Source organism: Erithacus rubecula (genome assembly GCF_903797595.1).
Source record: "Erithacus rubecula genome assembly, chromosome: 15".
Classification (NCBI taxonomy): Eukaryota; Metazoa; Chordata; class Aves; order Passeriformes; family Muscicapidae; genus Erithacus; species Erithacus rubecula.
The window spans coordinates 5,701,271-5,720,173 of NC_136667.1; the positions used below are offsets into that span (position 1 = coordinate 5,701,271).

The window sequence follows — 18,903 nt, forward strand, 5'->3', positions numbered from 1 at the left end:
GAGCTCCAGCAGCACTGGGCACAGCATCCTCCACCCACCACAGGCACCAGCCAGGCTGCTCCCAGTCAGGAGCCATCACATCTTGTGTTTCTTTACACTGACAACAGCAAAAGTCCAGTTTTCACCACCTGGAAGAGTGTTAAACCCAGCATGGACTGAGGTCAACATCCAGAGTACGGCACGAGACACAACACCAGCCACCACCAAAGGCCAAGGAAGGCCATGTCAAAGGAAAACACCACCAGTTCTGCTAAAAAAACAGAACCAGCAGCAGCTCTGGCTCTGCAGGGAGCTCCAATCACCCACTGGAGCATTTGCATCTCCCATGGATGTGACCTGCTGCAGCTGCTCTCCAGCTTCCCACGCCAAGGAACAACCCCCAGCTCACTGCTAAATCCAGGCACTGAAGAACAGTTACTTCCTTAATACATGAGGGAATTCCCTCCTACTTTAATGCATTTATTTAGCATAAACACGTGCGTTACCAGAGGAACCCATGGAGCAGAATTCCCTCGTGGTCTTGCTGCAGCTTTTTCCATGTTGTACAGAATCACAAACCCACCCCGTTCCTGGCTGAAGAATGCTCAGGCTCCAGCTTTGCTGGGAGCCCTACACACCCCCAGGGACAGGGAGCCCAGATCACAGCTGTCACACCCAGCAGTGGCCACTGCCACAACCCTGGCATGGGCACAAGCCCTAGCAGGAAGGAACTGGCACTGAATTCCCAGCAGAGGCATGAATGGTTAATTTAGGGTTCTCTTCTTCCCTTCTTAAAGGCTTCAATACAAAAATAACTCCAAGTATTGCCCAGCTCTGCAAAAGATCCTGCCTCTTTCCCCACCAGACTAAGCTTTGGTTTATTGACCTGTCCCTGCTGCCCAGGGGAAATTCAGGTGCCTGCATGTGCGCCTTGCTAAACTCCTGAAATTCCATCCCACATCAGAAAGATCTGCAAAATTCAGGAGTTTAACCCCGAGGATGTGCAGCTGAGCCCCACTCAGCCCATGGGGGTGCAGGCTCAGACCCCCTGTCCGTGCAGGGACCCCTCCAGGCATAACCCAAACACTGAGTTTCCAAATGCAGCCAAGGGACATTTCTCAGGGGGACATGGGTCTGTGTGCACACTGTCACCAGCTCAGAGGTCTCTCCCATCAGGACCCCCTTCTGCTGCACCCCACACCCATCGCTCATCACAGCTCGGGGCATTTCCACCTCCACCCCACAGATCCACACCCCGCTCTTTTCTCACTCCTCCTTCTGAAAACTGCTTTTAAATCAGTGAACCGGTGTCAGCAGGTGATGCCACATCCCAGAGCACGGCTGGCACCAGCACATGACACCCCTGGCCATACCTGGCAGGGCTCACACAAAAGGATTTTGGCTCAGGAAACAGTCGGAGATCAGCAGGAACTGGCACGCGGCTCGGCTGGCTCTGGCAGAAACAAACCCAAATATTGCCAGGGCTGCAGGTCTGCTCTGCCTGCTGCACCTTCAGAGGGGAGCAGAGGAGAAGGAAGAGCCGCGGGCGGTGTGACTGAGGCTGTGCCACTGCCACCGCCCCTCTCTCTGCCCCATCCCTGCCCCGCTCAGCCGCATCCCCGCTGCCAGCCGGGCACAGCACTTCACGGCCAAAAAAAAAATGTGAAGGAAATTCTGGTTTTCGAGAAAAGATTAAAATAAAAAAATCCAACCCAACAATTTAACAACAACACAAGCGACACCTCTGAACCCTGCCTTCGCCCCGCTGTGTAAAAGCCAGAGCAAACCGCCCTGCTGCACAGGAAACGCTGCTTCCAAGAAATCTCTAACAAGAAAAAAGGTCATTTTACAGCCTTTCCCACCTCCCCCGAGAGCTTCTGCTGGCTGGAGCCTCCCAATCCAAACACAGAGCCGGGACACGAGCAGACTCACCATGGCAGGAGCTGTTAATCCCGGCTTTGTTCATTGGAGCCCGTGGATTAAATGCCGAATAAAGTATCAGCATGACCCGCAGCCTCCTTCACGCCCTCCTCGGCCACCCAGCAGTGTCCAGGGGAGGCAAGAGACCTTCCTGCAGGCAATCCATGGCACAGCTGCAGGGCTGTGCCGAGCCGGGCTAAACCGAGCTGAGCCGAGCTGTGCAAAACCGAGCTGAGCCCAACCGAGCTAAACCGATCCGAGCTGAGATGAGCCGAGCCGAGCTAAACCGAGCCGAGCTAAACCGAGCCGAGCTGAGCTGAGCCGAGCTAAACCGAGCCGAGCCGAGCCGAGCCGAGCTGAGCCGAGCCGAGCCGCCGTGTCCCCGCCGCCCCGGCAAACAGGACATCCCGGCTGAGCGGGGGTGGGAGCGGCGGGGAGGGCTCCATCCGGCCCCCTCCCAGCCCTGTCCTGCCCAGCACGGCACCCCGGTGCTGCCGCAGCTTCCTATTCCAGCCGGGGAAATTGAGATTCCAGCCGGGGAAACTGAGAGCAAAATCCCGCAGGGCGGCATCGTGCCGGCTCCGGGGCCGGGGGGGAGCCTGGCACTGTCCAGAGGGATGGGCACCCCAAAACCCCCTCTCATCATCAGGCATCAGCTACTCAAACCTCAGAGCTGAGGCTCCTCTCAGCCAGCTGGCGAACTGCAGGAGCTGCCAGCAGGTTCTGTGTGCGAGGGATGGGAAAACTGACAGCCAAGGCTGGGCTGTCAAAAATTTCCCAGTCCCTCAAGACACCAAAGAGAGCTAAAAGCTCAAAAAGATGGGACAAGAACAGCAGTGCCTGCAATCAGAGATATCCAGACGAAATCACCCAATTCCCACAAACGTCAGGTTTGTGCTGAGCCCGGTGTGCCCCACCTGCCCTGGGAATGCTTCTTCCCCATGCAGCAGGAGCCAGCTCACCTCAGCCCAAAGCAGAGGGGTCAGCACGGTCCAAACAAGGAGCTGGGGTTGACACAGGATTAGTCTCCTCAATGAAAATCATATTCCCTGTGCCTGCACTTCCCAAACCAGTGCTTTGGCATAAATCACTCCCAGAATGAACTGTGAGATCACCTCACAGCATCTGAGCAGCAGCTCACCTTGCTTCTGATTCCCAGTGAGAATCACCACAGGTCTCTCATTCCTATCCAGCATATCCCATCCTCACCTCACACCTGGCAGGTCAGACCCTGCAGACCCAGCCCCAGGGACCCAGGGGGACCCCAGCCCGTCCTGCTGTCCTGACAGGCTGTGACAATGATGGAAGCTCGGGTAACACACCCAATATCATCCCAAAAACATGGGGGGCAGTGAAACCTGCAGACAGGGGTGGAAACACAGCAGGGACATCAGGTTTAGGGAGGTCACTGAGGCAAACAGGAGCACATGGTGTATCTCTTTCTTTGTTCCACTTTTTCCCAAATGGAAGGAGATGTTGTTGGGGCTGGAGTTGAAACTCAAGGTTTCCCATTCTTTATGGAGTTAACAGGAGATGCCAGTTCAGCAGGGCAATGGCATTTGAAGAAGTCTTAAAGGATGTCACAGTTTTCCAAAGAGATGAAGGAACATTTCAAAAAAGTACAGAAGTCTTCTAGCCAGGAATGTGGGGAATGTCAGGGAATATTATAAAACAGGATGCAAAAGCTGACCTCAAGCAATATTAAAGACACTTGCTCTGGTCTGACAGTCAAGATGCTGAATCCCAATGGAAGACCAATCATGGGAATGGCAGTAGCATACATGGTCCCACCCATCTGCCTCCCACCAGAGAATTCAGCACAGCCAGGTCTGCCTGTACCCCTTCCCACAGCCAAGCCCACCCTGCACCCACACACAGACCAAAACAGGGCCCTTTATGAAAAAAAACAGCATTTCTGAGGAGCCAAGGCAAGCAAAGCCTTGCAGGACACAGAGGAGAGCCACGGATCGGGAAGGATCCAAGACTGCAAAGACAGTCCCAAATCCAAGACCTTTGCTGTAAGGCAGGTGGAACACCTCCCAGAGATTGTTCAAAGAACTCTTCTTCAGTTTGGGTAATTAACCAAGCACTTCCCAGCCTTCTGAGGGATTTACAGGCACAGCCCTGGCACAGCTATTCCAGCTGATGGGAAGTTGTGACGCCGAGCACAGCAGAGCCAGTGGCTGCTGACAGCAGGGTCAGGAGCAGAGGAACAGCTCCCAGGGGCAGGCCAAGGAGAAGCCCAGGGGTCAGCAGGCAGCAGGAAGCCCCAATTCCATCAGCCTCTTGCAGTAGGAAGCAGAGATGAGTTACTGGTAGAGCAGCACCTTTGGCAGGAATGGGCATGTTTGTTCCAGCTTCCCTTCCTTGTGAAAGCCCCTCTGTAAGGAAAAGATTTGTCACAGCCAGACCTGCTTGGGATTTTCTCATCTGGGCCTGACTGCACAAGGTGCTCACAGCTGGACATGGTGAGGATGGGGCTCATCCCCATCCTCCTCCTGATGGTGAGCTGGTGCCAGGGCTGGCAAAGGCTCCAGCCTGTGTTCAGAGCTGCCCAGGGGTGATACCAAGAACACTTTGCCCTCAAGACAGTCGTTCTGCAATAGCCTCTGTGATCACAGCAGCTGTGCACAGGGAGGGAGCCATCCCCAGCACTGAGGGCTGTGTCCTTCAGAACAACACTCTAGAATGCTCATCTGTCCCCAAAGCAAATGCTCTTTTCCAGTCCCAGCAGTGTGCAGAGTTGCCCCACTGGTGTTTCTGAGGAAGCCTTTGCCTCAGCAAAGCTCTGACTGACGTGTTTGTGGTCAATCAATCAGCTCACACCCTTCTAGAAGTTTCTCCATCTAATTTTACGACTAATTTTTGACTCACTTGCGAGTTTCCAGAAGGTACCCAAAGCCCCAGCACACTTCAACAGCCTCAGCACCTTCAGGGATGAGCAGGACCTGCCCCCAGCCCCATCTAAGACAGTCTGTGCCTTGATTTGCCCAAAAGTCCCAGAGCCTGGAGACATGGCTGCTGACCCAACACAGCCTCACTGAGCCACAGCCCTGCACACACAGCCAGCCACACTCCCCTGCCCTGCCTGGCACTGACAGGTGACACTGACCCGTGACCTGCACGCCAGGACTCGCTGCTCACCCAGTGTTTCATTCCCACCTGCTGCAGGACTGTGCAGTGACACAAGGTGCCTGCAGGCTGAGAGGGGCTGCAGGAGCTGATCTTTGTTCTCCTCAGTCTCCAGAGCATTCCCACAGAGGTGGGATATGGCATCTCCTCCCCTTTTCACTGCAAAGCACTGCTGTACCTATGGACCCACCCAGAACCTGGGCAGAGCTGGAGAGGAGCTGAAGGGGAGCTGGAAAAACACCAACGAAGCCACCAGTGCATCACTCCATGCCACGATGGCTGAGGAGCCTGGCCAAGAAACACAAATGCTCAATAATCCATGGAAGCCAGTCTTACACAACTCCCTCTGTGCTGCCAGGAGCCCTTCACGGCTCAGTCCCTGCTCAAGGAGCGGCACGAACCACCTGAGAGCAGGTAAATCCCAGGTGAAGCACTGCCAGGTGACTGGCTCTGCCAGAGAACAGCCCAAGAACTGCCAGGATCTCTGCAATAAGGAGATCTGGGGATCTCTGAGGATTTGAGCTCCATCCTGAGCACTGAGCACTCAGGGGGGATGTGGCCCTGCCAAGACAGATGTTCTTAACTCACAGCTTCCTTCTGTCCCCAGAGACCACTGATAAAATATCAGTGAACTTTATCAAACAGCAATCACTGAGACTCCTGACTTTGCTATCTCTGCCTTTGCCCACCACTGCGGCCAAAGAAACAGACACAAGCCTCAGGCTCCTTCCCCAGGACCCTGCCTGGGGCACCACAGCCCAGCCCTCCAAGCAAAAACTGACACCCAAAGCAGGGAGGGAGCAGGGGCTGACGTGGGGCCACAGCCCAGTAAAGGGAGTTTGCTTTGCTGAGAAGAGCAGGAAGGAAAAGCGTCAAACCACGAGCTCAGCCAAGGGTCCGGCACTGCTTCCTGCCACGGTTCTGCAGAGAACTTCATTAATGAGCCAACAGCTGCAGCTCCCCAGCCTGAAACAGTGCTCACAGAAACAAAATATTAATTAGAAAACAATCCCTGCTGCTCAAGCAGGTGGGAAGGCCGTGGAGAGCAGGAGAGAGGCACCCTCCTGGTGTGGCTGCAGCGTGCCCCAGCTGCAGGGACAGTGTGATCCCCAGCACGCCTTCCTCAGCCAGAGGAAGAGATTTGGGCACACCCTGGGGAAGGACAATCCACCCAAAACTCGCCAGCTCCCAGGCTGCTCCTGCTGCAGCTCCCCAGAGCCGCGGCTGCCGGACACTCAGCAAGGTCAGGCTGGCCCAGCCACGAGCCCAGGGCAATGAGAGGCACCAAACTCTGAGTGTTTGCACTTCTTCAACCCCCACCACATTCCACACCACCACAGGCATCACAGAATATTGAATCTTGGAACTACAGGATGGTTTAGGTTGGAAGGGACCTTTCAGCTCGTCCAGTTTCACACGCTGCCATGGGCAGGGACTCCTTCCACCAAACCTCATCCAATCCAGCCTTTAACACTTCCAGGGATGGGGCATGGGGTGCCCTAAACCAAAACAGGCAGCCACAGCTTCTCTGGGCAAACCTGTGCCTCACACTCTCACAGGAAAAAATGCTCAATTTCTTCCCAGTGCCTCACCAGCACCTGAGGATCACTTCTGAACCCTCTTTTTGCATTTAAACACTAAAAAAAAACCAAAAAAAAAATTTAAAAATTTAAAATGTGTGCTGTTTTGTACTGGGAACTGTTCTCACCACACCAACCTCATTTTATTTCCCCCCTCTTCCCTGCTTCCTGACCATCCATCAGACCAGCACCACCTCTGTGCCTGGCCCAGAACACACCAACCCCAGTTTGCAGGTGATGTTTGCAACCAAGCGAGCCAGCTCACTGCCTTAAACCTGAGGCAGCCCCAGGTGCTTTCAGAGGCTGCCTGCAGAGCTCCAGTGCTCCCAGTGCAGCCATTCCATGGCTGGGACCACCAGCTCCAGCTGCCAGAGCGGAGCGACACCCCAGCGCTGCTGGGGCCAGGAGCCAAGGCAAAACAATGGGAGCCATTTACAGGGCAGGAAGCTGCATCTGCTGCATGAAATGCTATCTTCAAACAAGACGTGTTTGGATAACTCCAGTTTCATAACTCGCCCCTTCCGATGTTAGGAAATCACGGTAATAAAAAGAAAACAAAATGGGGAGAAGAGATTTGGCACAGGGAACATCAGGGGGTAACTCAGCCTGTGCCATGGGGGGCTGGCTGCAGCCCCTGCCCCAGCATCAAGGTCTGATCTGATATCCTGGGGGAAAGAGTTAAATCTGCACTACAGCCCCAGGGGCACAGTAAATGTTGATGATCTGGTGCATTAAATCTGACTTTTCAATGGCAATCAAAGCCATCCTGGGGGAAAGAAGACAGCCACACCAAGGATATAGGGTTCAGCAGCTCTTATCAGCACCATCTTAAAGATAATGGAAAGGGTGCCAGCTCAGCATCACCACAGTGGCAGCAGCAGTGCTGGGGCACACGTGGGACCCCCAGGACCCTGCTCCTCACCCTGCTGTGACAGTCAGTACCTCCTGCAGCTGCCACCTCCACAATTCAGGACAAGGAGCCAAAAGCTGAGGTCACCCAGCCCAGCCATGGACCCTCCCCAGCACCCACCTCCTCTCCCCACCCTCCCCAGGCCAAATATAAACTTGCTTACAGGAAATGCCTTAAAGAAAAGGCACCTCCCTGCGTCCTGAAGAATGCCCAGAAAATAAACTGTCTCTGGACATGAAGGAAATGGCTTTTTTTAAAAAAAAAAATCACATTGCAAAGCAGCTTTAACCCCTTCAGTCCCTGCTGCAAATGCAGTGTCTGTGTGCCTCAGAGAATCTCTGGACTGATGATGTGAGAGTAGCCTCTTGCCAGAGGAAAACTGTGGCATCACCAGATCCTGAAAAAAATGCCACAAAATATAGAATCCAAGCATAAACTTTCTGCCTGGCAAGGAAAGCATGGGACCCTGGAAAGGGGCTCCTAGCTGGGGACCCACTCTTGATTTCACAGAAGCCCTGGCTCCATTCCCAGAGCCACTGGGCAGAACTTGCACAGCTGTTGGCATTGCTGGAGGTCCTGCATTGCAGCCAGAGGGGCAGGGGGCTGCACCTGTGCCCCCCTCCACACCCAACCCTTTATTCAAGGGCCCTGAGTAGGGTGGGTCCCTCAGGGGGTGTGCTGGGATCTCTGGCAGATGGAAATGTGGCTCCTGAGTTTCCTTGGAGGGCAGGGATGGGGTACCCCAGCAGTGCAGCCCCCCCAGCCCTGTGCCAGCCCAGCACTGCAGCTGTTCCAGCCCAGCAGGGACACAAGTGGAGGCTTAGGAAGCACAAACACTGCCTTCACACCAATGTCCTGACACAAGGCACAGAAAGCAAAAAGAGAAGAAATCCAGGAAATCCAGGACGTGGAGAAGCAGCTGCCTCAAACAGTCAGTCAAGGACAGAGCAAAGCCAACAGCCCTATGTGGAGAGGAGAGAGCTCACTCTCCCCAGGCCCTCCACCATGGGACAGCACAATAAATAAAACAATAAATAAGCTCAGTGCCAGGATCTGGCAGTGTTCCCATGCACTCACAGGTCACAGCCACAGAGAGGGTGATCCCATTCTCTCTGTACAGCAGAGGACACCCAAGCAGGAGCAACAGCCAAAGCAGGCTGTGTGTCATCAGCCCCCAGCACCTCCTGAATATCCCCTTAATAACAGGCACTTGGGGCTTTCAGTCTCAGAAGCACTGTGTGGTTTGATCCAGCCCAGCTGCTGCAGAAAGCCTCCAGTGCCTGCTGTGGTTTGGAATTTCTCGGGCAGCAGCGCTGCTGGGAGAGCTGTGTGGAGGTGTGAGGCCAGCCGTGGGAAAGGGAAGCATGGGGTCAGCTGCCACTTGGCTGGGAAGCAAATGTCTGTCCAGAGCAGCAGCCAGGGCTCAGGGTACAGCAGGAGATCCAGCCTGCCTGGAGAAGAGAAGCAATTTCTGCCTTGTCCCCAGTTTTGCACTCTGTATGTCTGGGGGAGAAGCAATGCTTCCTACATCCTTCTGCTCCCAGGACTTCATCCCAGGAGAAATCACACAGCCACAGTCCCTGTGTGGTCCCCAGTGTGCCTCTGTCCAGGAAGCTCATGCCAGTGTTTCTCACCATGCAACAGCCATCCTGGGATTTGCCCAGGAAGGTGTCTGAAGGCCATGGGGCAGCACTCTGCCTGGAAAAACAGAGCTGGAACAGCAGCCCTAGCTGCCCAGACGTCCTTCTCTTGCCCAATGACACTGATGCAATGAGGTCAAGTGCGCTCTGCGTCACCGCTGTGGCACCGTGCTGCAGCCTTGTGACACCCCTGCCCACAGGCTCTTCCAGCTTCAGCAGGAGCAGCACAGGGAGCTGCCAGCAGCCCCTCAAACCTCACACAGCAACCCCCCAGTGCAGCCTCAGAACCACTCCTGCCCCCAGCCTGCCCCAGCCCAGCCCTCAGTACAGGCAGCAAAGCCTCGTCCTCTTCACCCCTTTTCCTTTTTTCCTCCTTTTAAATGCCAGATTTCTGGTCCTCTCCACCTGCACCTGCAGGGCAGGAAATCCCCCAGCTCACCCAGGCTGGACCCCTTGGGCTCAGCACCAGGACACCCTGGGACAAGCTGCCAGCTCTGCTCTCACTTAAGCAATGGGACCAAGCCTTGGCTGTAGCACCCATGGAAATCCAGATGTTCACACCAGGTGTCCCAGGAGTTATCCTGAGCACCCCAGCAGCCCTGTCTCCCCTGCAGACCCCCAGGCTTTGACACTGCAGCCCTGCTGGGATTCCATGTGCCCCCAGAGCAATGGGATAAGAGCTGGCTGAGCCCCTGGCAGGTCCCCTGAGTGTTGTTGAAGCTGTTCCCAGCTCTGGCCGTTAACGTTTGCTCTGCCTGTGACTGGCACGGGGTGACAAGTGCCCTGTGGTGATAAGGACTCTGCAAACAGCCAGGCCAGCACCCACGTGGCACGGGGACCTGTCAATGATTAACCCAGCAGCCACTGGGGACAGCAGCAGGCTGGGGACACGGCCACCCATGGGTGTCACAGCACCCAGAGGCAGGAGATGCATGGGGACCCACTAGGAGCCACATCCCATGGGATCAGGGTCACACCTGCATCATGGGGTGATGACCATGGAATGGGGCAGAGTGAGGCCAGCACAGTTCCACAGTGATAATAATCCTCATCCAGAACACGCAGGTAACACACCCAGTGAATCAGAAAGCAAGCAGATAACAAAAACCCAAAAACCTCTGGCACCAGGAAAGTATCTTCCTACTGGAAATGTAGGGACAGACCCTGTCTCTTTAAATCCCCACGCCCAGCCCTGCAGCCTGGAAAGGTTCACAGGCTGCTGAAGTGCCTCTGCAAATGGCAGGAACCAAAGGGCCACAGCAGATCAATCATTAACCCTGCAGAGACCCCCGGCCTCGCTGGAATGTGCTGCTGCTGCTGGTCCCCTCTGGAGCTCTGCTCAAAGGTTCACAGGCTCTTCTCTGCCCTGGCCACCAGCCCCTGGAGGCTCCAGCTGCTTTCCAGCACAGCTTTCCAGCACAGCTTTCCAGCACAGCTCTCCTCCAGTGCTAAATCCCCCTAACACCTCTGTCACATGTCCCAGCAGGGCTGGAATACCATGTGTGAAAAGAGAAGCTGAGAAATAAGAAACCCCAAGTTCCAGGGAGACATTCATGTGCTCAGTTCACCCGAGACATGGTTTGGGGAGCTATTCTCCCCATGGCTCCTCTTGCCTTGGAGAACCATTGCTGCTGCAGCAGGACCAGCATGGGCACAGTGTGGGATGGGAATACTGGCAGAGCAATGGCATCCCAGCTGTTACAGCCCCCATGCCACTTCTAAAACTTTTTACATGCACAGAAACAGCTCAGCTTTCATCCCTGGGCTCTGGTAATCCTTGTCACCAAACCCAATGGGCAGAAGGGATGGAGCAACATCTCTGCTATGGGGCTGGGGAGAGGAAAGGAGACCCCCGTGTTAGGGGATGCTCTGGCACAGGGCAGGAGTCCCACCACACCACAGGACCCCCCCAGCTCCCTATGAATCAGGGCCACAGCAACCATCCCAATGGCATTCCCTTCCCCACAGCCCCACTGCCAGTACACCACTCGAATTTGGGGATTAAACTCCAGCAGATACCAAATGCAAAAGCCCTTCCAAAGCCACATTGACAGCAAACCCCAAACCCCTGCAGCAGGCAAACTGTCTCAGGCTTTCCATGGTGTGATCACTTGAAGGAAGGAGACTTTGTACTCTCTGCTGGCAGTGCTTTACCCTCGGCACTGCCTGCAGCCTTCAGTGCCAGCCAACTTCCCAGCCTGGTCCTTCTGCCCAAAGTCACGCAGCAACCTCAGCATGCCCTCGGGGAAAGGGCGACCTTTCGTTCCCCCACTCACTTCAACTGACTTTGAGAACCTTCAAATCTTTTTGAAATTAGTACAAAACCAAAGGGAAGTACTGACATGCCCTTGGGCACAACCACATTTTGTTCTCTTACGAAAGGGAAGCGCTGGCAGCCTGTGCTGTGAACACACACTGGGGTTTGGGCACTGGAGGCGATGCAGACAAGGAATGCTCAACGGAAGCACGGCTGGATTTATGCACTCAGTCTTTTATCAGAAAAGGATTTCTTGGAGGAAGTGCAAGCACATGGCAGGAACATGAGCTGCTCCTCTGAAGGAGCTTTGATACCTGCTCTGTGCTGGGACTTCGTGTTTTGCCACACAAGGAAAATACTGACAAGCTTCCAGGATAAGGGTGAGAGCTGATTTTCCCCCTGCAAGGATGGAGGGAGACTGATAGGATGAGCTGATCCGTGGTCCCTGCTCCTGTTGGCACACACATGCCAAGAATGGCAAGGGGTGGCTGCACAGCCACCTTCCCAACTGGGCTATGGTGAGAATGCAAACAGAAAAAGGCAGAGCCATTGATAACAGTTCATGTCTGCAAGTGGAAAAGAGTGTGGATTTCTGCCAAAAATTCACGATATGCACTCCAACGCCCAGGGACTGTACAAAGGTCTTTAAGTAGAAGAGGCTCTGCTGCCCTCGGCACACGGAGCATTTGAGAACACAAACCACAAATCCAAAAGCACAAAGAGCTGGTGTTTGAGCTCGGCAGGATCAAAGAGCCCCTGAGGAAGCAGCCTCTCACCTTGGCAGCACGCTTCTGCCGAGCACGGCTGGGTCACAGTGTGATGAATGACACACGCACAGCAAACCCATCATCCCTACCGATGACAAAGGGTTCTAAAGGAGCCAATCTGCTGCAAATGTGCCCAGGCACTGAAAGCCAGGCCTGCAGTGAGAGGGACTGATCTGGAGTCTCTTGACATCAGCACAGTTTCTCCAAGAACCCACTGACTCTCTGAGTCAGATGGCAAATCCGTGTTTAACCAGGCAGCGGGTTGCTTGCACTAATCCCAGGTAGGGGAGGTGAGGAGGAGCCCTGGGAAAAGCCAGGTGGCCCAAACCCCAATCCCTCCTGAGTCCTGGTCAGCGTGGCTGTGCTGAGAGCTGAACATGCCAAACCCCAGCTCCAAAGGCAGCAGCGCGTTCTTGCCCCACGCACGCCCTGACTCAGCCTGCAGTGACACAGGGGATCCAGTTACTGCACGAGGCTGTCAGGAGCTGCTGAACCAGCTCCAAGCTTCTCACCCTCCCCAGGGGGCTGCAGCAACAGCCACCTCACCCAGGCACTGTGTCCATCCCAGCACAAACATCCCACCTGGTGGCATTTGGGTGCTGCTGGTGGCAGCGGGGCTGAGCAGCGTTCTCTGGAGCCACAGGTGCATCACAGAAGTTATTTGGGTTAGAAAAGCCTGCTGTGACCACTGAGCCAGCTGTCCCCCAGCACTGCCAAGGCCATCTCCCCAAGTGCCACAGCTACACAGCTGTTAAATCCCTCCAGGGACAGTGACTCCACCACTACCTTGGGCAGCCTGTGCCAGAGAGACAATCCTTTCAGGGAAGAATTTGCTCCTAATATTCACCTAAACCTCCCCCGGCACAACCTGAGGCCACTGTATCTCTCCATCACCTCCTGTCTACTTACCCCATTACACACAGAGCTGTAAGGGGTTTCAGGAAGGGATTCTGCCATGTGTGTGCAGCATGGGGAGCACAGCCCAGCCCGAGCAGACAGCAGATTACTGGGTGCTTTCTCCCAAAACCCACCACCTCCTCTTCTGCACTCAATCCCCGCACACAACCAAGGTTCCCTATTTACCTTCAGGCTGTGCCCCGTCCAGCCGCGCTCTCGGGGGACCTGTCGAGGGAGGGGGCGCAGAGGGTGCCCGGTGCCCCGGCAGGGCGGGTCGGGCAGTGCCAGCCGAGCTGCGGCTGTTGTCGGTGTGAGTGTGGGGCGGCAGGTGCGGGGCTGTGCCCGGGACCGCCCGCGATCCGCCCCCCAGCCCGCGATCCGCCTCTCCATCCCCGGCACCGCCCCGTGCGGGGGCTCCCCGCTGTCGCGACAGAACAGGGACACGGAGATGCTCCGAGGGCTGGAACCCCTCTAACAGGAACCAGGCTGGGGGTGTGCACCTGGAGAAGCTCCAGGGAGACCATAGAGACCCTCCAAGAGAGTTTGGGATAAGGGATGGAAGGACAGAACAAGGGGGAATGGCTTCTCACTGAAAAAGAGAAGGGTTAGGTGGGATATTGAGGTGAAATTCCTCCCTGTGAGCATGGAAAGAGAGGCAGAGGAGGCAGAAAGTGAGATGGAGATAGTGATCTGGGGTGATCTGGGTTGGGATGACCAGAAAATCAGGACTGAGAACAGGTACGTTGCAGGGGTGCCAGAAACCAGGTTTCCTCTGGAAATCACTGCTTGGAGGGATGCCCAAGCTCCCAACAAGGGAGAATCAAGTTAAAAAACAGGATTTTTCCCCATTGTTTTCATAGTCTGAGAGGCACATCTCCTTCCTTCCTTCCCAAGCTCCTGCGTCTCTTCCCACCAGCCTCCCTCCTGCCTCTGCCTTGCCACAGCCCCCCTTGCTCCGGCTCTCACCGTGGAGGGAAGAGACCCCAGAACAGGCTCAATGCGGCTCTTGTTGGCTACAGAGTGACAGGACCCCAGGGGCGGGCAGGGGGTGGCAGGGAGTGACAGCAGGCAGCCAGTGTCCTCCGGGGTCAGCCCCAGCGAAGGGAGAAGATGTTGATCTGGGGCATCACTGGAAGGTCATTTAAGCGAGGAGTGAAAACACCCTCGGGCAGAGGAGGGGTCGGGGGACCCAGCCGAGCCTTGACCCCCACAAATCCCAAGAGTCCAGGCTGGTGGGGAGGGGAGAAAAGAGACAGAGGGCGAGCAAAGCCTCTGGAAACACGATGTGTGCAGAGCCTGGGCGTGCTGACCAAGTCCCCAGCCGGGATGGTTATTTCACCCCGTTGGTCCCCGCACACTGACGGCAGCTGGAAAAGCGCCGGGCTCAGAGGTTTCAGGCATTTTTTTCCGCTCGTTCCTTGCGTGAAGCAGGAACAAGGGAGGGTGTGGAGGCGCAGGGCAGGAAATCTCGCGGAGACGCGGAGCTGGAAAGAGGCGGCGGCGGGGGCAGCGCGGGGCTCCCGGAGGGACGCGGCCCCGCAGGACACGGCTCCCTCTGCTGACCCGGCTCACGGAACCTCCCCGAGAGTCACAGCGAGGGAACGGCGGAAAGAGAGAAAAACTAATGTGAATCCACGGGAAAAACACCTTTGCTCCAGCTGGGAACTCCCCGCAGAAGGGGAAGCCGCGGACACATCCTGCGCCAGCCCGGCTTGGACTTTTCACTGCTGCTCTTCTCCAACAACCCAAATAAATAGGAGCAGGGGGGAAAAAAGGGTTACAGGTTTTTTTACAGAGCTCAGAAAGGCACCCATAGGGGATGGGGTCTGGGGCACGTGTGTCACACCCAGCTGCCAAGGACTCCTGCTCTGCTAATGGATTATCCATGACTCCTGTTTTTCCACTGCTGTGGATGGAGAATAGGAGAAACTCGTGTTATTTTCACACAAAGGGTGTCACGGACTGGCAGAGCTGGCCTAGCCTGTACTGGCATCCTTGACTACCTTGGCGTGCCCCATTTATCTCTGTCCAGACACCCAAGTGCAGAACACTTGGCTTTTCCCAATCCCCAGCCCTAAAAGCATCATCCAGGCGCTGCCACTGCAGCCCTTCCAATCACAGGGTACCCAGCAAACCCAGGCACACAGGACATCCCCAACACCCCTGAGAAAGGTGAATCTGCAGCACAGACAGCCCAGAAACCACCATTGCCCCATTCACCTGAAGCTTCCAGCACCACAGGGATGTTTCAGCGCTGGCCTCAGCACTGAGCCTCACGCCAGCAAGAGGTGAGCAAAGCAGCTCCAGCCAGGAGGAGGAGGATGGCTCCAATGTCCTTCATGAGAGGAAAATCAGGGGGAAGAGGTTGAGTAGCACACCCGAAATGGCAGCTGGAGCCGTGCTGCCAGCTGCACGAACACAGCAGGCGGGATCTCACCAGCGCCGAATTCCCCGGCTTCCAAAGGAGGAGAGCGAGAGGGAGGAAAAGAGAAGCTCAGAGACACACACAACAGCATCATTCATGGGAGCTGGGTTTGTGCAACAAGGGTCCTGTGTCTGGCTCGGAGCTCCGGGCAATTAAAACAGCAGCCACAGATCTAGGAGAAACAGCAGGAATTCATCTGAGGAATCCGGATTATGTGGCCACTGCTGAAGCAGAGCAGAAAGCCCCCAGCTCCTGGAAAGGCAAAATGCTGGCAAGTGATGAGCAACCAGCTCCACTATCCAACTGTTCCTGCTTTACCCACCCGAGTCAGAGCCTCCTCTCACCACACTGGGGGTGGGGGGATTACTGCTGCTGCTCCTGCCTCCAGACAGTCCCACCAAGGGCAGCGTGAGGACCCCATCCCCAGCCCACACGTGGACCTGGCTGCAGCAGGCAGGGGCAGGAGGGACTCGGTGCTGCAGGGCAAGCCAAGCAGCCTGTGGTCCCAAAGGTAAGGGCGGAGCTTTGCAAGTCTAAGAACGTGGTTTTCCATTCTGCTCCATCCTTGGAAGCATGCACGGGGTTACCAGCACATGTGGAAAGAGACAAAATGCTGAGCAATCTCGTGAACATCTCCCTGTGGCAGGGCTGGCTCCTGGGAGCAACCACAGACCCTCCAGGAGACCCCAGAGAGGATCTGCTCCCTGCTCTCATGTGGATGATCCAAAAAAAAATCTCCTGTGCCCTGCAGGGACTTTGTCCCCTCATCCGCGGGGCTAACAGCCCTTGGCTACAACTTGTCCCATCTGCCAGCACTGAGCTGGGCAACATCACTGGCACGGGGTCCAGCAGTGGGAGATTTTTAGAGAACACCACTTCTCCATCGCCTATGACAAATTGCGCTTCTCTTATCCCTGAGGAATAGCCCCTGTCCACCCAGCACGTTTTGGGCCATTCCTGAAGGGATCATTTATCAGCAGAAAGAATGAGTCTCCAGGTGTGAGGTGGAATTGTTCACTAAGAATCACAGCCAATGGAGAAAACAGACAGCAGCAGTTTCCCCTTCACACAACCCAAAATAAATGGCTTTCAAGATCATTACCCACACCCTGTTATCACAGGCATCTTTACAAGCCACATCAAACCAGTTTTAGCACTGGAGTTCCAAATGAACAAAAACTCCCTAAGCATTTTCACAGCCTTGACAAGACGACTGATACAAGCATAATTAAAATGCTGTCCATTAAAATACAAAATAACGCTCTTGGATGAAAAGTGGAAGCTCTTTCCACCTGACCGACCCTCAGGCGGGTGATCTGTTTTACCAGTCGGCTCAGAACAGTCTCCGCATCGGGCTTTGGGACCGGCGTTGCCCAGACAGCCGGGCACGGCCCGAAACACCACGAAAATCGCTCGGTTTGGAAGGAAAGCAGCGCCTGAGCGACCCCAGCCGCATCCCCTGTGCGCGCTCTTGGCATCCACCGCCCTGACACGCACGGAGCCCGCACAGCAAACGCGACGTGCCCGCTCTCGGGCTGCTCGCAGCCCCCGCACCGAGAGAGCCCCGCAGGGCCTCGCACTCACTGCCCCAAACCCCGCACTCACTGTCCCGAGCCCCGCACTCATTGCCCCGAGCCCCGCACTCACTGCCCCAAACCCCGCACTCACTGTCCCGAGCCCCGCACTCACTGTCCCGAGCCCCGCACACACTGTCCCGGCCCCGCACTCACTGCCCCGACCCCGCACTCACTGTCCCGAGCCCCGCACTCACCTCCCCGGCCCCGCACTCACCTTCCAGGGCCCCGCACTCACTGTCCCGAGCCCCGCACACACTGTCCCGGCCCCGCACTCACTGCCCCGAGCCCCGCACTCACTGCCCCGGCCCCGCACTCACTGCCCCGACCCCGCACTCACTGTCCCGAGCCCCGCACTCACTGTCCCGAGCCCCGCACTCACTGTCCCGAGCCCCGCACTCACTGCCCCGAGCCCCGCACTCACTGCCCCGGCCCCGCACTCACTGCCCCGACCCCGCACTCACTGTCCCGGCCCCGCACACACTGTCCCGAGCCCCGCACTCACCTCCCCGGCCCCGCACTCACTGTCCCGGCCCCGCACTCACTCACCTGCCCGCCCGCGCCGTCCCCTCCCGCACGCAGCCGCGGCCGCGGCTCGGCGGAGCCGCAGCCCCAAGGAGCGCCCGGAGCTCCAGCGCGGAGCCGCGACCCCCGGCCCGTCCCGGAGACCCATCGCTGCTGCGGCGGGTCGGCGGAGAGCGGCGGCTCCGCCCCCGCCGGGATGCGGGCACGGGACCGGGGCCGCTGCCGGGGAACGCCCGCTCCCCTTCCGCCCGTTCCCTGCGCCTCCCGCAGCATCCCCGGGACGCGTCACTCGGGATCCAGCTCAGCCCCTTCCCCCGGGTCGGGCATCGCCAGGGTCCGAGTGAAGGTGATGCTGAGGCACGAGTTCCACCTCCATCCTCCCAAAACTGAGTCACCCCCGTCCCGGGGCCACCCCGCGCTCGCTGCCGCCTCCGCTGCCGGGGGCGGGCGGGTGTTCAAAGCCCTGCGGACGCGCCGGGCAGGGCTCAGGGGCTCTTCATTAAGAAGAGGAATTAACGTGATCAGACTGGCCTGCCAACACCTCACGCTGCTTTTTCCCCATCTGACCTCTCGGGCTTTGAAAACAAACTCCCGTGAGCATCACACAGCCCCAGGAGGCTCCCACAGCCCCACGCCTGCTCCCTTTGCACCAGCTTTGCCCAGAAGGACAGAGGGGCTGCTTCAGGCACAGGATTACCTTCCTGTGCATGTTAAGGCACTTTGCATGTCAAAGTTCTGACCAAAAAAAAAAAAAGAAACAAACATTGCCCAGCCAAACCTTTCTGCCAGTTTTCAGTGTATTTTCTCATTATATTTTCAGGGAAATGACCACATTCAGAACTTCCCTCTCAATCTTTTCAGTCCCATGCAAACCACTCAAGGATACAGATAGAAATGTACCTTCCTGCCTGCAGCTACTTTCCACTCAATCTCAATCGCTCCTTGCTGCCATGGGAAAAACCTGGCGACACTCAGGGCACGAGGTGGCTGAAGGGGCCTTTTCCCAGCTCATTCCCTGCACTTCCCACATGCTCTGGAGCTCACCCACACAGAAAAACCTTCTCTCTAACTCAGGCTCTTCCTTTCTGGCCTTCAAAGAAAGGAAAAATCCCCCAACCTGTGAGCGGATCCTGCTGTCCAGAGGGGGGAATCTGTATTTTGTTAGCTACAGGAAATGGGAAAACTTCCAGCCCTGGAATTAAAGCCCAGAAGGAAGGAGCTGAGCTGGGGGAGGGGTCTCTGTCACTGCAGCATCAGGGGGTCAGAGCTACACAAATTTTACAGGCAGAGGGAAACA

The 18,903-nt window shown here is 56.4% G+C and overlaps 1 protein-coding gene across 4 annotated transcripts in view; it reads right to left on the bottom strand.

The window, feature by feature from the left end:
* Positions 1-18,903, bottom strand: part of STARD8 (StAR related lipid transfer domain containing 8) — a 48,707-nt gene that overhangs the window by 17,044 nt on the left and 12,760 nt on the right. Inside the window, exon 1 of one of the 4 annotated variants that reach the window (XM_079319215.1) lies at positions 1,912-2,184. The exons of 2 other annotated variants lie outside the window; for them this stretch is intronic. In XM_079319215.1, the coding sequence (XP_079175341.1) occupies positions 1,912-1,984 (73 nt within the window). In that variant the 5' untranslated portion in view covers positions 1,985-2,184. Of the gene's footprint in view, positions 1-1,911; positions 2,185-17,630; positions 17,770-18,903 lie in introns of those variants that run through there. One more of the 4 variants, XM_079319213.1, reaches the window with a different exon arrangement.